This window comes from Azolla caroliniana, unplaced genomic scaffold, assembly GCF_043228905.1.
Source record: "Azolla caroliniana isolate FFs.n. ecotype wild unplaced genomic scaffold, voAzoCaro1.0.p SCAF_16, whole genome shotgun sequence".
NCBI lineage: Eukaryota > Viridiplantae > Streptophyta > Polypodiopsida > Salviniales > Salviniaceae > Azolla > Azolla caroliniana.
The window spans coordinates 15,618,927-15,638,713 of NW_028230451.1; the positions used below are offsets into that span (position 1 = coordinate 15,618,927).

At 48.6% G+C, this 19,787-nt stretch overlaps 1 protein-coding gene across 1 annotated transcript; it reads right to left on the reverse strand.

Moving 5' to 3' along the window:
* Positions 1-16,306: 16,306 nt before the first annotated feature.
* On the reverse strand, positions 16,307-19,271 carry LOC147854070 (G-type lectin S-receptor-like serine/threonine-protein kinase SD2-5). Its single transcript, XM_087331971.1, has 2 exons — positions 18,517-19,271; positions 16,307-18,414 (listed from the first exon to the last, which is right to left on the reverse strand). Exons 1-2 carry the CDS (start codon positions 19,266-19,268, stop codon positions 16,380-16,382), a joined length of 2,787 nt encoding a protein of 928 aa, XP_087188097.1. The 5' UTR covers positions 19,269-19,271; the 3' UTR covers positions 16,307-16,379.
* Between the last annotated feature and the right edge of the window lie 516 nt (positions 19,272-19,787).

Here is a 19,787-nt window from a genome sequence, read left to right on the forward strand (position 1 = left end):
GGATACGCTTCGTCCGGGAATGGTAGGCCGCATTCTTAGCAAGGTGGATGGCACTTTGACTGTCGCAATAGAGCCGGTATTCATCTTGCCGAATACCGAGCTCTCCGATGAAGTCCTTCATCCATAATATTTCCTTGTCGGCTTCCACAGCCGCCATGTACTCCGCCTTTGTGGTTGACAATGCAACCGTCTTCTGCAGCCTCGACTACCACGAAACAGCTCCCCCTGCATATGTCATTACATACCTGGATGTAGACCGGCTGGTATCCACATCAGCCGACATGTCCGAATCGGTAAAACCGTCAAGTTGAGGTTTTCCGGAGCCGAATCGGAGACACATATTTGAAGTGCCCTTCAAATACCGGAGTATCCATTTGACCGCGTTCCAGTGCTCCTTGCCGGGATTGCTCATGAACCGGCTCACCACTCCGACTGCGTATCCTATATCCGGTTGGGTACACACCATTGCGTACATCAAGCTCCCGACGGCAGAGGCATATGGAATCTTCATCATATCCGCCTTCTCTGCTTTCGTCTTCGAGCTTTGCTTACCAGATAGCCTGCAGTTCGCCGGAAGTGTCGATCCGACCGGTTTCGCTTCTGACATGTTGAACCGGTGAAGCACCTTTGTCACGTACTTCTCCTGTGACAGCCATAATTGCTTCTTTGACCGGTCCCGAATGATGTGCATCCCCAGCATCTGTCTTGCCGGACCCAAGTCTTTCATTGAGAAGGTCCGGTTGAGAGCCTTCTTCAGCATCCGTATTTTGACTTGGTCACGTCCGACGATCAACATGTCATCCACGTACAGAAGGAGTATCAAGAAGTTGCCTCCTTCGAACTTCTTCACAAACACGCAATGATCGGCCTGCGTCTTGTGGTACCCTTGATCGGTCATGAAGGAATCGAACTTCCGGTACCATTGACGGGGAGCCTGCTTTAGTCCGTACAGGCTCTTCTTCAGCCGGCATACCAGGTGCTCCTTCCCTTTCTCCACAAATCCTTCCGGTTGCTGCATGTAGATCTCCTCTTCGAGGTCGCCATGAAGGAATGCCGTCTTCACGTCCAGCTGCTCTACCTCAAGGTCCATGCTTGCCGCTATACTCAGCACCGTCCGGATGGAGGTCATCTTTACAAACGGGGCAAATATCTCGTCAAAGTCCTCGCCCTTTTTCTGCTGGAACCCAAAACCAAGCACTTGCCCCCGATCCGCCTTCACCCCGATCCTGGCTTTGTATCTCGGGGGGTTGCCGGCATCTCCAGGTTTCAACTTGTACACCCACTTGTTTCGGAGTGCCCGCTTTCCTTTCGGCAACTCCACCAATTCGTACGTATGGTTCTCATGCAAGGAATCCATCTCGTCCTGCATGGCACTTAACCATTTGCGGCTGTGGGTGTCATCCTTCACTTCTTCGAAGCTTTCCGGCTCCCCCTCATTGGTTAGCAGAACATGCTCTGCATCTGGAAATCTCCGGGGGGCCCTTCTCTCTCTGAGAGGATATCTCCGTCTTCGGGCTTCAGTAACCGGCTCCTCCACTTGCTCTTCATCCGAATCTGATTCGAGGTCTTGGCCGATTCCGGTTTCAGCTTCCACTACTTCTTCTTCAGCCTATTCAGTATCCTCACTGTAACCGGCTGGTCCCTCCAGTGCTAACCGGTCTCTCGCCGGTTGGGTTTGCTAATTGTAGAGTCGATCCTTACTGGTTAACTCGGAGTTCATTATCTTCTTCTCCGACTACCAGTCGGCGAGTGTCTTGTCCTCCATGAAGATAATATCTCGACTCCGGAATACCTTCTTGTCGACCAGGTCCCACACTCGGTAACCGAACTCATCGTCACCGAGGAATATGCATGGCCAAGTCTTTGGATCTAACTTTCCTCTCCGGTCCTTAGCTACATGCACGTACGCGAGACACCCGAATACCTTCAAATGCCGGTAGGACACTTCCTTACCGGTCTAGACTCTCTGTGGCGTGTCTCCGTCCAAGGGTACTGAGGGTGATTTGTTTATCACGTATGTCACTGTGGACAGTGCCTGAGCCCAAAACTTCTTGGGTAGTCTTGCATGTGCTAGCATACTCCGGACCCTCTCCATTATGGTCCGGTTCATCCTCTCGGCCAGTCCGTTTAGTTCCGGCGTCTTCGGCACGGTAAATTCGAGCCGGATTCCCTTCGAGCGGCAGTACTCCTCGAACTGCCCCCGGTATTCTCCTCCGTTATCTGCTCGAACCGCCTTCAGCTTCCGGCCGGTTTCTCTTTCCACTCTCGCGTGGAGCTCTTTGAAGACGGATAGCACCTGATCCTTTGTCTTCAGCGGTGTGGCCCACAACTTCCGGCTGTGGTCATCTATGAACGTCATGAAGTACTGCGCTCCGGCATGTGACTTCGTGTCTACTTGACACACATCCGTATGCACCAACTCCAGTGGTGCATTGCGTCTCATCGGTGGCCTTGGTCGGAAGGAGGTCCGGTTTTGCTTACCGGCCAGACAATCAGTGCACTTCTCCAAGTGCACGTTCTTCACTGGAATGAGGTTGTCGTCTGCAAGCCTCTTCATCCCCTTCTCGCTCATGTGACACAACCTCTTGTGCCACTGCTCACCGGCAGTGTCGGATGCCATGTTCACTTCTTCCGGACATAACCGGGCATTCATCAGGTATAGTGTGTTGACCTTCCGGGCCCAAGCCACAATCAGGCTCCCTTTGCTGAACTTCATGACACCGTTCCGGATGCTACCCGTGTAGCCTTCATCATCTAGCCGACCGGCTGATACCAGGTTCAGACGAACCTCCGGAACGTGTCAGACATCCTTCAGCTACAACTTGCATCCGGTTGGTGTTGTCAGCCACACGTCTCCTATGCCGACAATTCGGCATGTACCTTCATTCCCCATCCGGACACAGTTGTGATCACCGGCTGCGTAGAATGAGAAGCATTTTCGGTCCGGGGTAAGGTGGAACGACGCTACGGAGTCGACCACCCAGGTCATCTCGTCGCCGGCAAGGTTTATCTCACTCTCCTCGGTGATGAGCATCAACTCTTCTTCACTTGCCGCGATTGCCGTCGTTCCCTTCCGGTCTGGCCCCCTTCGGTCTTTACCGTTCCGGTCCGGGGTCCGCTTCGAATCGGTACCGTCGGTTTCCTTGTCTTTTCGGAAATGCCGATAGTTCTTTTGGAAGTGTCCCGGCTTGCCGCAATAGAAGCAAGTGGGCCTCCCCCTTGACTTTGACCGTGTCCCCGACTTCTCCCGGTTCTGGGGACTACGGTTTCTATGTCTTCCGCGTTCCGATTCGGTAAGGAGCGCTTTGGAGTCGGAGCTCGTATCTTTATCTTTTCGACGCGCCTCCTCATCTAGCAAGCTCGACTTTACTCTTGCTAGGGATAACCGTTTTCCTTCCGGCCCGGCGTTGCCCAAAGTGACAACCAACGTCTCCCAGCTATCCGGGAGGGAACCGAGCAGGAGTAGCGCTAGTACCTCATCGGTGAGAGGTACTTCCAATGAAGTTGCCTTGTGGATCAGCCCCTGGAAGGCATTCATGTGCTCCGCCATGCTGGAGCGATCTTGGTACCGGAGTCTTACAAGCTTCCGGAATACCGAAACCTGATTAACAACATTTTTGTTTTGAAACATTATGTCGATCTTCTCCCAGAGCTCATGAGCCTTGCTCTCTTCATTGAAGTTGTTGTACAGGCTCATGTCGATGAAGCACCATATGTATGCCGTTGTCTTCATGTGCATCACCTCCCATATCGCGGCGTCGATTTTGTCCGGTCTCTTGTCCCCGAACTGAACCGGCAGCCAAAGGTCTTTAACCACGAGCATGTCCCTCATCTTCGACTTCCACACTTAATAGTTGGAGCCGGTGAGCTTGAACATGCCGCCAAACGATTCGTCCATTTTTTGTGTCGTTTCGCTCTGATACCACTTGACGGGAACTCAATGCTCCTTATGCACAACGCTCGGCCACAACCGAGCTTAGAATCATACATAGAAAACAGGAGACGGAAAAACACGACACAAAGGAGAGAAAAAAGGTGCACAGGATGTTTACGTGGAAAACCCAAACTAAGGGAAAAACCACGGTAGCCCACAGGTTGCAAACTATCACTATGTTGGAATGTACAAATAGTGAGTTCACGAAGGCAACAACCTCGTGCTCACGATCTTCGCCACAGGCGGCGGTTACACCAGAGGCAACGACCTCTTTCTCTCTCTCTCTCTCTCTGTACACTATTACGTGCTCTCTCTTCTTCTTGCACCAACAAGAAATGACAACAACAACTATAACTAAAAGTTTGCCCTAAGTCATATTTATACTAATATGACTTTTCGGCTATTTATAAATATAGCCTCGATGGGCTCTCAGGAACATATTTACGATTATGTCTCTTCGTCCGGTGAGCATTCCTCACCGGGTCAGCACCATCCGACTCTCCGTAGCTGGGTACTTCTCATCCGATTCTCACCGGGTCTACACCATCCGGCTCTCCGTAGCCGGGTACTCCTCATCCGGATCTCACCGGGTCAGCACCATCCGGCTCTCCGTAGCCGGGTGCTCCTCATCCGGATCTCACCGGGTCTGCACCATCCGGCTCTCCGTAGCCGGGTGCTCCTCATCCGGATCTCACCGGGTCTGCACCATCCGGATCTCCATAGCCAGGTACTCCTCATCGGCACTGTTCTTCTCTCTTCCCATCCGGAGGGACATGTCTCCCAACAGAAACCGGGGGGTTGGATGATATAGACCCGTTCTTCAAGATCACCTTGAAGAAACACATTCTTCATGTCAATTTGGTGAAGATGCCATCCCCTTGCCGCAACAACAACCAGTACCAAACGAACCGTCGTCATCTTTTCTACCAGAGCGAAGGTCCCATCGTAATTGATTCCGTGGGTTTGCACGTATCCCTTTGCCACTAACCGAGCCTTGTACTGGTTGATCGAACCGTAAGCATTGTACTTTACCTTATACACCCACCTGCAACCGATCGGTTTGCAATGCAGGGAGGGTCAACCAGGTCCCAAGTGTCGTTGGCATCAAGTGTCGATGAAGTATTTTATGTGTGTCTTCTTCTTCATATGCATCACCTCCCAGGTCGTGGCATCAATCTTGTTCGATTTCTTGTCCCCAAACTGTATCGGCAACCAGAGATCTTTGACCACCAACATGTCCGTCATCTTAGACTTCCACAATGGGTAGTTGGAGCCGGTGAGCTTGAACATGCCGCCGAATGGATCCTCCATGCTCTGACACTAGTTTGTGAGGAATAGCACCTCGACCACAACTGAGTCTTAAACACTCAATGGAAGAAATAAAACGGAAATGAAGATTGATGCACTTACACAGAATGAGACGACACCAGATGTTAACGTGGAAAACCCTAATTGGGAAAAACCACGGGAGCCCACAGACTCCAACTATCACTATGAGAGGAAGAATAAAATGCGAGACTCAGAGGCAATGGCCTCGAGCTCTATGTCTTCACCAATTGGCGGTTACAATAGAAAAAAATGATTTTTTTTTCTCTTATGCACTATCTCTCTCTCTCTCTCTCTCTCTTTACAACTCGTATATATGTTGATGATAACAACCACTACACCCCACATAAAGTGATTGCCCTAAGTCATATTTATACGTATATGACTTTAGGACTATTTACAAGTATGGCCATGACAGACACACTAGAAAACATATTTACAAATATGTCCCTGAACCTAGCTCACATCGGATCTCATCCGGAGGGACCAAATTCTCAACAGTATATATATCCAGTAGCTAGCTCACGAGTCCAAGATCTATCTGATCATATATGTTGACAACATGCTTATTGTCGGGAGCAATCTATCAGAGATCAGAGAACTAAAGCGGAGCCTTCATGAAAAATTTGCGATGAAGGATCTTGGACAAGCTCGTCATATCTTGGGTATGCAGATAGAGCGAGATCGGATGACCAAGACCCTCTAGCTCTCCCAGTCCAACTATATTTGGAAGGTGCTAAGGCGATTCAACATCGAGAATGCGACGCCTGCACCTGCTCCGCTTCCGACATCATTTAGACTATCGAACAAAGAATCTCCATCGACAGAAGAGGAGAGAGAACTCGTCATATCTTGGGTATGCAGATAGAGCGAGATCGGATGACCAAGACCCTCTAGCTCTCCCAGTCCAACTGTATCTGGAAGGTGCTAAGGCAATTCAACATCGGGAATGCGACGCCCGCACCTGCTCCGCTTCCGACATCATTTAGACTATCGAACAAAGAATCTCCATCGACATCATTTCGCTACTAGTCGCGCTTTGTAGCGGTTGACAGAACCGTCAACGTTGTACTTCACTTTGTAAATCCATCTGCATCCGATCGCCTTTTTGTGTGGTGAGGTGGGAACGAGATCCCATGTCTCATTCTTGCGTAGTGCCTGCATATCCTTGTTCATGGCTTCGATCCATCGCGGATCCTTGGCTGCTTCGGAAAATGTTTCCGGCTCGCGTACTGTCGCCACCTTCATCATAAAGGCATAGTGATATGCCATGTAGTTGTTGTAGCCGAATCAGCTGACCGGATTCTTTTCACGGGTGGAGTGACAGAGCTTTTCCTTTGTAGAGATGAGGGCTTTCTTAGCTCCGATTGGTACATCGAAGCCGCCGAACTCACTGTCGAGTGAGTGAGTCGACTCATCGTCGTCGAAGCGATCGTCTTCGTATTCCGCCATTTTCGCCTTGCCTTTGTCCAGCTCGGGCTAGGCCATGATGTGCTTTGATCGCTCAAAGGCTCTTGTGGTCTACTCAATCGGGTCGTGATCGAACTTTCTTCGAACATGCGCGTAAGGTGATCTTCATCCTCTATCTCTTGTTCGGCGGATTCCGGGTCGAGCGGAGTCGGAGTAGAAGTTGTCTCTGGTGCATACCAGGATGCGGACTCGTCAAAAACGACGTCTCGACTTACTTGAGATTTTCGAGTTGAGGGGTTGTAGCACTTGTACCCTTTTTGCTCCAGTGAGTATCCTACGAGGATACATTTCTCCGACTTCGGGTCAAGCTTCTGACGCTTCTCGTCGGGGATGTGCATGTACGCTATCGCACCGAATATCCGGGTGTGCGATAAGTCCGGCTTCTTTCCGAAGTATTTTTTGTGCGGAGTGACTTCTTGCACTTCGGATGTTGTGCACTGGTTCATTAGGTAGACGATTGTATTTGCAGCTTCGGCCCAATATGACTTGGGCATATGCTTCTCATTCATCATGGCCCGCGCTACTTCGAGGATGTGCTGACTTTTGTGCTCGGCTACTCCGTTTTGTTGCGGAGTGTGTCGTCAAGTGAATTCTCGCCGAATACCTTCCTTTCGGAGATACGCTGTGAAATCGTCCAAGAAGTACTCCTTGCCACCATCCTATCGAAGGCATCGTACATGACGGCCCGTGGCTTTCTCGACTTCATTCTTGAATTTTTGGAAGTGTCCGAACACTTCGCTCTTTTGCCGCATCGGATAGATCCAAGTGTGCCTAGAGAAGTCATCGATGAAGGTTATGACAAGAACTACACGCTCCGATGAACAACGCTCGGCCACAACTGAGTCTAAAATCAAACACAGAAAACGGATAATGAACGCACGACACAAAGGAGAGAAGAGTACACAGGATGTTTACATGGAAAACCCAAACTAGGGGAAAAACCACGGCAGCCCACAGACTGCGAACTATCACTATATCACAATGATTACAACAATGAGCTCACGGAGGCAACGACCTCGTGCTCACGATCTTCGCCACAGGCGGCGGTTACAATAGAGGCAACGACCTCTTCGTTTCTCTCTCTCTCTCTCTATGTACACTGTTGCGCTCTAATTTTGTGCCAACAAGAATGACAACATTTTCACTAAGTTTGCCCTAAGTCATATTTATACTAATATGATTTTTCGGCTATTTACAAATATAGTCCCGATGGACTCTCAGAAACATATTTACGAATATGTCCCTTCATCCGATGAGCACTCTTCACCGGGCTTGCATCATCCGGCACTTGCTGGGTACTCGTCATCCGGTTCTCACCGGGTCATCTATAGCCGGGTACTCCTCATCCGGTTCTCACCGGGTCTTCATCATCCGGTTCTCACTGGGTCATCCGTAGCCGGGTACTCCTCATCCGGTTCTCACTGGGTCTTCATCATCCGGTTCTCACCGGGTCATCCGTAGCCGGGTACTCCTCATCTGGTTCTCACCGGGTCTTCATCATCCGGTTCTCACCGGGTCATCCGTAGCCGGGTACTCCTCATCTGGTTCTCACCGGGTCTTCATCATCCGGTTCTCACCGGGTCATCCGTAGCCGGGTACTCCTCATCCGGAGGGACCTGTTTCCTAACATGTCACATAGTATAGGCTTCCTCCATATGTTTCCGTTTAAGCCGGACCCCATATGTCGGAATGGACTACGTCGAGTAGACCTTTGCTCACGTTCTGGTCTTTCGGGAATGGGTGTCGGTGTTGCTTGCCGAATTGGCACGCTTCGCATACACCTTCAATCTCCTTCTCTTTGAATGTTGGGAGTTAGATGACGACTCCTTTCGATTTCATTGATTTGAGTTTGTGGAGATTGATGTGGTTGTTGATTCGCTTGTGCCACAGCTCTATGTCGGAGTTGGCTTTTGTGCTTTTTGCGAACATGGCGAATTTCATCTCGTGTGAATCGAGAATGAACATTCGGCCCTCTCTTCTTCCGCGCACGATGATTCGGCCCTCTTTTTCGATGAAACACCCTTCTTGGTCGAATCATACTTGCATCCCTTGCTCAACCATTTGGCCGACCGAGACCAAATTCTTTGTGATGGTGGGAACATGCAAGACATTTTTAATGTATGTTTTCTTACCTCTTTCGCCGAACGGAACATTGCGATGTGCCGAATCAGGTGCGTAGTGTCATCTCTGGTTTCGACATAACCAGGTCGCTCCGGCTCTCGAAGTTTGAGAAACCATTCTTTATGAGATGTCATATGGTTTGAGGCTCCGGAGTCAATAAACCATACGTCCTCCGGATTGAGGGCCCTAGTTGAGGTGGAGGCCGACATAGAGTTTGCTCTATGTTTCATCATGAACATTCCGCCACGGTTGGAGTTGTGTGCATACATTCCGCCACAATCTTCGTAGTCGGAGTTGTGCCCGTACATTCCCCTATACTCTTCGTAGTTGGAATTGTGCGCGTAATTCGTGGAAGCCGATTCTCGCATCTTCTTTCGGCACTCTTCTTCGTGGTGACCGAGCTTTTCGCAATATCCTTATTCGGTTGCGTTTTGATGGCTCGGGCCGGAGTGGAAGCTCCCCCTTGTTGAGCGGCAAGCTCAACCGGAGCCGGATCGGCTGAATAAGCCGGAGCCGGTAAGCGAGACGGATCGGGCGAAACGGATCGGTATGACGGTGAGCAACCGAACCGACAAGCAGTGGAGGCCGGGTGCAATCCGTAACCGGCAGTCCAATCGGAAGCCTAGTATAGGATAGACTACTAGGTAGCTATAGTCTTGTAGTAAGTGTCAGATGCTCGTGTGAGCATTGAAGTACATGGTACTTCTATCAGTCCCAAGAGGACTTGTATAAATAGTGCTACTTAGCACAATGTGTATACAGAGTCTTGATATAATTTTGAAATTGTGTTCTGCTGTCTCTGTCTCTGTCTCTCTGTCTCTCTCTCTCTCTCTCTCTCTCTGCGTGTTGTTCTCTGTTTTACGCTTCCGCAAACACTTACGTTTACATGGTATCAGAGCGCGAGGGTTGAGAACCTCTGCTGCAGACATTTGCTCTTGAGAAGAAAACCCTAACAGGTCGAAAACAGACACAGTAGAAGACATGGATAGAGGCATGGCTACGTCGCTCCCAGTGGAGACGCTCGACAGGAGCAACTACACATCCTGGTCTTACAAGATGCACCAGTACCTGCTTGGACATGGGTACTGGAGTTATGTCGAAGGAGCGAATGATGCGGTGCCAGACTCGGCACACAAGGACTTCCCGGTATGGGAACAGGCGGCAAGCAGGGTGATGTACTGCTTCGCGTCCAGTGTCGGCGATCAGCTGCTCAGCCACATCCGTGACGCCAAGACACCGAAGGATGCTTGGGGGAACCTGAAAAAGGTTTTCGCCGCAAGCACCACTGCCCGGAAGTTGCAACTTAGACAGGAGTTGAGCAATGTTCGACAGAAGAACATGTCCGTGGCAGACTACACAGGCCGGATAAAGGAGATCTGCGACTCGCTCGCCTCTATCAATGTTACCGTAGAGGAAGACGAGATGGTGCAGGTATGTCTCGGAGGCCTGGCGTCCAAGTTCGGACTGGGTCTTCCCGAAATCAACCGCGTCAAAACCCAGTTGTCGGACGCATTCGAAATGAAGGACCTGGGGGACCTTCATTATTTTCTTGGGATCGAAGTGATCCGGACCCCCGACGGCATATTGCTCTCACAACGACATTACGTGTTGAATATGCTGTATAAGTTCGGCATGACGGATTGCCGACCTGTCTCCACACCCCTGGACCGGAACCAGAAGCTCCGTCCCAACTCCGGACCGGCCTGCAATGAGAAACGGTTCCGACAGGTTGTCGGAAGCCTGATCTACTTAACCATCACCCGACCCAACATCAGCTATCCGGTCGGCATGGTAAGTCAGTTCATGCAGAAGCCGGCCGTGGAGCACCTTCAGTGCGCGCAACGAATATTACGGTATGTCAGCGGCACTAAGGACCGGGGACTGCTATACCGGCGAGGTATACCCGACGAGCTTGTCGGTTACACAGATGCTGACTGGGCCGGCGATGCGTCTGATCGCCGCTCCACTTCCGGATACATATTCTCCATAGGTAGTGCGGCCATTGCGTGGAGCAGCAAGAAGCAGCCCACAGTGGCTTTGTCAAGCACTGAGGCTGAGTACCGGGCCGCTACCGTTGCCACTTGTGAAGCCATCTGGCTTCGGCGACTGCTGCGAGACTTGCGGATCGAGGTACCGACCCCAATCCCGATTTACTGCGATAACATGAGCAGCCTGCAGCTCACCAGGAACCCTGTGTTCCATGCTCGCACAAAGCACATCGAGGTGCACTACCACTTCATGCGTGAGCGGGTCCTGAGCGGTGAAGTTGACCTACGGTATGTTCATACAAATCGGCAAGTTGCCGACATCTTCACCAAGCCGCTCGGATCGGACAAGTTGCAGCACTTTACCGACATGCTTGGTATTCAGCATCTCGACGTGCCGCACCTAAGGGGGAGAAGCAAGGGCAAAGTCTCTATCGAAACGGGCAATGGCCAAAAAACTGTTGAACCCGTCGGTAAGAGGAGAGCCGGAAGAAGAGGAGACAAGAAGATGAAGGAAGCCGAGTCGACGAAGGAAGTCGACACATCCGAACAGGTCGGAGCAAGCAGCTGTGAAGAAGAGTTGTGCACTCAGGAAGAGAAGTACATGTTGTGCGGAGGTCATCACGACGGTACTAACCATGATACAGAGTCGAATGAAGAATTCGATTTCGGTTCACCGGTTGAAGAAGCCGAGGGAAGCATGGAGAAGGCCAAGACTCGGAAGTGGTCTGATGTGGTGAGAGGCCTGAAGCTGGAAGTCGAATCGGAGTGTACCGATTCGGACAAGAGCTGGAACGAGTCGGAGATAGCTGACTCGGATCAACAGATGGATCCGGATGAGTCGGATCGACTAAAGGCCAAGGGGACATGGACACAGCGGAAGTTGATGCCATCGTGGGAGAACCGACGGATCGGCATGCGCCGGAGTCACAGCAACATGAGTGCTGAGATGGGCCTATTGAGCAGACATGCCGACCGAGAGGGTCGAGGCACGCAGAACCAAAGGGGTCGCGGCAAACGGGACCGGACCGGACGAGGAGCGCGAGCAAGGCGGAGTGACGCTAGGAGAAGTCGGTTGGAAGAACCGACTGCCACAGAGGTTGACACTACGACCCCACCTCAAGTTGAGCTTGAGGGGGAGTGTTGAGCGGCAAGCTCAACCGGAGCCGGATCGGCTGAATAAGCCGGAGCCGGTAAGCGAGACGGATCGGGCGAAACGGATCGGTATGACGGTGAGCAACCGAACCGGCAAGTAGTGGAGGCCGGGTGCAATCCGTAACCGGCAGTCCAATCGGAAGCCTAGTATAGGATAGACTACTAGGTAGCTATAGTCTCGTAGTAAGTGTCAGATGCTCGTGTGAGCATTGAAGTACATGGTACTTCTGTTAGTCCCAAGAGGACTTGTATAAATAGTGCTACTTAGCACAGTGTGTATACAGAGTCTTGATATAATTTTGAAATTGTGTTCTGCTCTCTCTGTCTCTCTGTCTCTGTCTTTGTCTCTCTGCGTGTTGTTCTCTGTTTTACGCTTCCGCAAACACTTATGTTTACACCCCTTCTTGAGAAGGTTCCTCGTTGGCTTCCGTTTTGAGGCCGAAATTGGGAGTTGTTGCCGTAGGTCGGACCTCGTCCGCCTTGTCCTTGGCCAACTCAGCCTCTTGCTCGTCCGCGTCCTCTTCCTCCGTTCGAGTGTGTGTAGAGCATGTGGCCTTCTGACTCATTGCTCCTTGTACGCACGTGGTTTTCTTCTACCAATAGCATTGATTGGAGCTCAAAGAAGGAGGGAGATTTCTCCCTTGCTAGAACGGTAGTTCGTATCGCGCCGAACCATGGTGCGAGACCGCCAAGGCATATTTGCACCATCTCATCATCATCGATATTTACGCTTATCGAGCCGAGCTAGTCGCAAAGCGCCTTGATCTTCAAGGTGTATGTCGTGATGGACATGTCCCTTTGTTGAATGTTGTTCAACTCTTGGCGGAGTTGAAGCCTTCTTGCGGTTGTGTTCACCGCGAAAATCTTTCGTAGATTTTCCCATGCCTCCTTCGGCGACTTGGCTTCGCAAATGTAGCCGAGCATGTGATCGTGAACACATGTTGCCAAGCAATACATCACGCGGCTTGCAGCTTGCGGCTTGCTCCCATGTCGCGTATCTGAGAGCCGCTTTGGCGGGTCGGTCTTCGTGCTCTCCTTTGATGTAGCTCCAATAGCCTTGTCCGACAAGGTATTGGTGCATCTTGTACTCCCAAGATGCGAAGTTGTTTCGATCCAACTTCTTGGTTGGGAGAGGGCTCCCCATTTGAGTATTCATTATGTCGATTCTTCTTCTTCTTCTTCTCTCTTCGAATGAGAGCTATGTAGCGAAGCTACAATAGCGATGATCCGGTTCTTCTTAAACGTCGGTGTAGAGCTCAACACACGCGGATGGGCTAGATGGAGCTACCAACTTCGCTCTGATACCATGTAAAGAATCGGGTATGATTCTTGTGTAGTGGAATAAGTGTGAACTGTGTGTGTGTATGAGAGAGAGAGAGAGAGAGAGAGAGAGAGAGAGAGAGAGAGAGAGAGAGAGACGAGGCGTAAGACACAGAGAATACGCAAAGTAAAGTATATTAACAAAGGAGGAAGACTCAACCACATACAAGGTGGGAGGAGGGTGCTTTATATAGTCACCCTCTCTCTTCATTAACTACAAGATTCATGGAGCATGGGGAATGTGAAAGCTCATAAGTTATGTGTCATAGAGTATGATTCTATGACTCATACTAAATGCTAGAATACAAAGAGGTGACATAATGGTGACTCTTGACCGTTGGAGTGTCTATTCGCTCTCAAGGTGAGTTCACACACTAGACCAAGTTGAGCTTGATTCTCAACAATTCAACCTAAAATCAATGGAGGGTTGGGTTTGATAGATCCTTTGATGCAGTCAAGAGCTCTCTTGACTAAGTTTGTTATCAGAGGTTTGTTGCCAGGATCAGAAGCTTGGAAAGGAATGTTTTTAAATCAGTTAATGCAATTAACTCTTAAGAAAGGTGGAGCATGGTCACCCTCTCTAAAGTGGTTGTTCTTGAATGACATGAAAACGCCAAGGAGGAATCTTGCATCCAATAGATTTTTTCCAGGAATCATAAGAGCATGGGATGCGATTAAATCATTTTTGCAACAGGACAAACCTTCTACTTGGGATGCATTACTTAATCAGCCTATGCTTGCCAATTCTCTATTTCGGGATAATGTAGGAAAAGTATTGGGCATGCGTACTCACCTTGCTCGGGGTAAATTGGATAATGGGCCAATTGCATCTGTAAGATCTTGGACTCATTTTCAACATATGCCGCAAGAAGATTGACTTGCACATCTACAATTAGTTCATGGTGCCAAGATAATGATGTCCATCTTATCAGCAACATATTCTTCGTTTTTTACAACCTTGCAACCTAGCCAGGAACATCTATGGTTTGGATGCTTCACAAATGATACATAAATGGTTGTTAAAGGCGTTTCACCTAATGGGTGCATTTCTTATTTTGAGGTCCTAGACAACAATAGATTGCAATCTTATACCTTTGATTGCAGTTATCCACAGGACTTGCGAAGTGCACCAGTTAGTGTGGTTGCTAAAACTGGAAAGAAATGGATCCTTGATCCTTATCCATCAGTTGCTCATATGTGTGATATCTTGTGGCTATACACAAAAGATCCAGTTGCAAGATTAACATGGGATCCGGGGGGTTGGCTTTGGTCATACTCCTTGGGGGAAAAGAGCGTAAAGGTTCCCTTCTTTCAGTACTCAGTAAAACTTGGAAGATCATTACTGCTCTCTTAGAATGTAACGATACCAGCAACTCAGAAACATTGGACCAATTGGGGTGTTTCCACTTTGCATTTGAGAACCTATTGGAAATGGATATGGTCATTCAAGGGGCCAACTAAATTTATTCTCTTTCGGTGGTTATTAGTGCATATGGCACTACCCGTTGGTCATTCATTGAAAGGGAATGTAGCACCCAATTTGTAGCAATGTGGCTTTTGCCATGAACCTCAGGAAACTACCAAGCATGTCATATGGTCTTGTTCTTTTGCTCAACAAGTATGGAAGAAAGTCATGTCTTTATTCCTAACAATCAATGTAGGTTGCCTATTCTCATGGGGATCAACGATGTGGGGAGTATTACACTCTGGCTTGATGTTGTATGAGGCAAACAATGTTCATGAGGCAATGACAATACATAATAGAAGATTGATATTAGTTGGTCCCTTCCAGCAACCTTGCAAGCAAGTGCGATCTGTCCAAATTTGGAAAATTGTGACCACAATAACATTACGAGCATTATGGAGATATCGATGTAACCGACTTTATGATGGGGTAGACATTCATCTCTCAGATGTGTTGTTTGAGATATGGGAGAACTTGCTGGTTGTAGTCCGTGGCCAGTATGACAATATGCAAGGTTCCCCAGATATTGTGAACAAGAAAAGGAAAAAGTTTCTTCACTTATGGAAAAAGGTGCCCCTGTTTACAATGTCAACTCAAGAACCTCAATGGCAATATTGACTTCCATGGACTCTTTCTTGAATATCAACAAATGTAAACATCTTTGTATTTTACAACATTGTATAGGAAAAGTTGTAACCTCCTTGGTAGCTAGGTTCAAGTTGTAGCCTTCGGGCGTTTTATTCTTTAAAATACTATTGAAGGAAATATTTTATAAAAAAAAGAAAGTCTCGATTATCTACGACCAATCTTTCTTCTAAACAAAGAATATTGGTGCACCAATAGAACATTGGCAATGTAGAATGAATGCATTAGCCAAATTCTTTTTGATATATTGTCGGAGAACATTAAGCTATGACAACACTTGTCGAAGATCGATTGGACAACCATAAGGTCGATGCCATAAGAACATACTAGCATTTTGCTTATCAAAGATACCTTTGAATTCATGATACTTGGTTGGAAGTTAGGTATCATACCATTGTGGACTATGCGGAGGCAGTATAGTACCATAAATATAAACATTTCTTTTACATAGGTGAACCAACCCCCTCTTCCTTTTGCACTTTTCTTTCTCATTTACCTCATATTGAAAACCTTATATTATTGAGGATGTGCCACATTTATATAAAGTTAGACTTTTGGCTTATGTACAATTGCTCAAATTTTGGTTGTTTAAACATTAGTTGGATTTCATTGTTTGTGTCTCCCTTTCTATGTTATTGTTAGATATTCATTCAAAACTCAAAGATCTACACCCTATTTATATTGAAAGACGCAACAAACAAGTTGATATTCAAAGTGCAAGACACAGTTATATTGGAAGGTACAAAATAGTTTTGTATGCAAATGCTTTGTCGAGAGGAAGGAGATTTAATTCAATGTTTCTTAATAGGTTGTGCAAACTGGACAAGCACTTTTAATCCATGGATATTGTAACAAGCTTTTTACAATTAATATTACACATGAAAAAATCATCGTGAGTTTTGTTGAATAGTTCATGAGAATCACATGTTTTATTCTTATTTCATTTTTATATGTATGATCACCGAGGTCGAGTGAGTGAGTCCATGTATTCCTCGGACGTGGAGATTTCCATATATTTATAAGGTATCTTGCCACTAAAAAACGAGTTCCTGGACTTGCTCATCATCCAGGGGGTGGTTCTGTCTTTCCAAGACTCTCCATCCAGGGACCATTGATGTCTGTGTTGCTGTAGCTTTAGCTCTTCTAGCCCATTCCCATCCCTCCTCATCTTCTCGCTCGGAAAGAGCTCCATCTGTTCATAATAATCAATGGGAGCATGGGGTATGGCAGCCACTTTCCCTTCGAGCATCTGCACCACACTACTCATGCTCGGCCGGCTCCTCGGATCGGTTTGCAGACACAACATGGCTACCTCCACCATCCTCAACGCTTGCTCCTCATCGTATATCTTCACACCTATTATGTAGTTCATGAGTCTATCGTCCACCAGCTCCATCACACCCTCTCCACGACTCGATCTCATCTCCAGCCTCTGCCTCAATGCCCTCCAATCTTTCACTCTCTTCCCGCACACGATCTCCAGCAACACAATCCCGTAGCTGTAGACATCACACTTCTCGGTGATGGCCCCCTCCGTTAGCCACTCGGGCGCCAAGTACCCGGGGGTTCCCCTCATCATGGTCACCACTTCAGTCTGTTCACTCCGTACCACCCTCCGGGACATCCCGAAATCCGATATCTTCGGGAAGAAATCGGCTCCCAAGAGTATGTTCTGCGGCTTGAGATCCATGTGTATGATTCTGTCCTCACATTCTTCATGCAAATAGGCCAAGCCCTTTGCGGTACCCAGGGCTATAGCGAACCTGCGCTCCCATGACAAGATCGGTGTCTGCTTCTTACTGAAGATCCAAGCATCCAAAGAGCCGTTTTCCATGTATTCATACACCAGGAGCTTGTGCGTGGCACCTTCCAGGCAGAAGCCAACCAAGCGAACCAGTTGAAGATGGTGAGTCCGGCCCAGAATTGAGACCTCGGCTATGAATTCTTTATTACCCTGTTGACTTCCATCGATGAGTTGCTTCACGGCTATGGGCGTGCCATCCTCCATAGCTCCTCGGAAGACATTGCCGAAACCACCACCCCCAAGCGGGTCCGAGAAACCACAAGTATATTCATGCATCTCCTTCCATGTGAATCGTCGGGGCTTTGAGCTCAGAAGTGAGTCACCCAGGAGCTCCTTTTCGATCTCATAATCTTCCCGTTTTCTGGCTTGTAATCTTCGTCTCCTGTGCACATATCCCCCACCCACCAATAAGGCGATGATAAAGACAAAAATAGCTAACGATACTCCTATTTTGATGGGTGTGGTTAGAGTACTTGGTGAAGAAGTATTTGGGTCCTGTATGAATTTCAAGTATCCGATGAATTCGTCCTTAGTTGCAGAAGCGTTGAATATGATGGTAGCTACGGGACCCTGGATGAGGAAACATCTTGAACCATTCGGTTTTGACTCCCAGAATGCGGCAGTGCAAGAGCAGTTGTTCTTACAATGATTTTCCCAGCAGACTTGAGCATCGAGTCCGGTGTGGTCAGGAGTGAGAAAAGCATTGGAGAAGTAGCTGGCCCCTCCTATGATTGAAGCATCGTTGCTTCCTTGGCCACAAGAAGAAGGGTGTGGTTCCCTTTTGCCATCGCCTGCCTTGAACTTGCAGCCTAATTTAGAGTTATTGTTGGAATCCTGGAGCTCTAATTCATTCCACCCACCGCAATCCTGTGTGCAATTTTGCTTCTCTATGTCACACACACCATAGAATCCGCAGAAGAGAGGCAATTGGCATGGCTTTATATAGCTGGTTTCGGAGAGCCTGGTGAATTCTTGCCAGACCGCAATGCTGTTGGGATATCTGGTATCATTGATCGTGTACGCGTGAAGGTCTCCATCACTCTCCAGCCTGAGGAATGTGGCAAATGTTATGTTGAAGCTGCCACCGTGAATATCAGCATCCTCGAATATGATTATTGGCTTTGACTTGTTGGCTCGCCTACTGCACGCATCTGGTGAGATTTGGTTGTAGTTTGAAATTACATCGGAACTGTATGAGTTTGATTAAATCTTTATGTCAATGAGATTTTCTAACTACTATACATTTTATGTGGAATCCGGAGGGAATTCATTACAAATTCTTAATACTAACCCGTCGATTGCTGATGGAACAATATCCAATTGGAGACTGCCGGGGTGGTTCGGATACCAGCACAATACTGCTGCTGCTGCAGGATCATAGGAGCGAATCATTTCTTGTGTAGCATTGACAGACCAAACCAGATAAGGATGTCCGTATCTGCCGTAGTCTGCAGCACTATTAGAGGTATTGTTATTCAAGGCTTTGTATTGGATCTTGGTGTAGAGCGTTAGGGTCCCGTTGTTGTCAATGGCTAGCGTGTAGATGGCCGTTTTGTTGGTAGATTCTGTGGTGGAGGCGGCAGTGAGATTCATCCCAGGCCGAAGGGCTTGCAGCACCATGAGCGTGTCGGTGGGATGATCGTAAGATTGCCACAGTATCTGCTGTTTCAGTGTAGAGTCGGTAGGAAGTGTAGTGTTAGTGAAGAGGACCAGGTTTCCCTCATACGTGATGCTCAGGTATGCATTGATATAACCGAGCGTATCCGTCTGCCACACCACCGATCCGTTGCTGTCGTAATCCACGAGCTTGAGATTGCTATCGTCAGGGGAGAGGTGGAGGCAGGCGTTCTCGCCCACAGGGCTGCCCACGTTGGCCGTCCACACCACTTTCCCTTTGTTCGTGTCCTGGGCCGCCTTCCCGTAGGCTTTGTAGGCGACGAGGGAGAGGTAGTAGGAAGGGGTGCTGGCATTGCTCCTTCTGCACAGCTCGTCCGCGGAGATGACGAAGTAGAGCTGGAAGTAGAGAGTGTAGGCCATGGACATATGTCCCGAGTAAACCGAAGTTGCGCGACCGTACAGCCTGTCCTGGCTACTCAATCCTTGTAGAAGGGATCCGTTGTTGCAGGAGAGAATCGAGTATCTGTTGTAGTAACTGGTGGATAAGTAGGTCAGATTATTGGCGGAGTAGGAGAAGAGGCTGTCGTTGAGATTGGAGGAGGGGAAGTGGTAGGTCTCCAAAGCAGCAGCAACGTGAGGAATGGATGATGTTGTTATGGACGTTAATAATATAAGTAAACACGTGGTCGTGATGCTGCAGCAGCAGGATACCCTCCAAACGACATGAAGTGGGTAATCCTTACATGAATTATTAGCCAAGCACTCCATCTCCATTAGCCTCTCATATCACACACGTGGACACAATTGTCTCTCTTGTGTGTACGCGCGTGCCCCCGTGTGGGTGTGTGTTCATATAACCCACATGTTTGAGTTATAAGAAGATGGACGACCTCTCTTGTCAATGCCAATGTTTGACTTGTTTTTGTTTTTGCCATTGTAATTAGC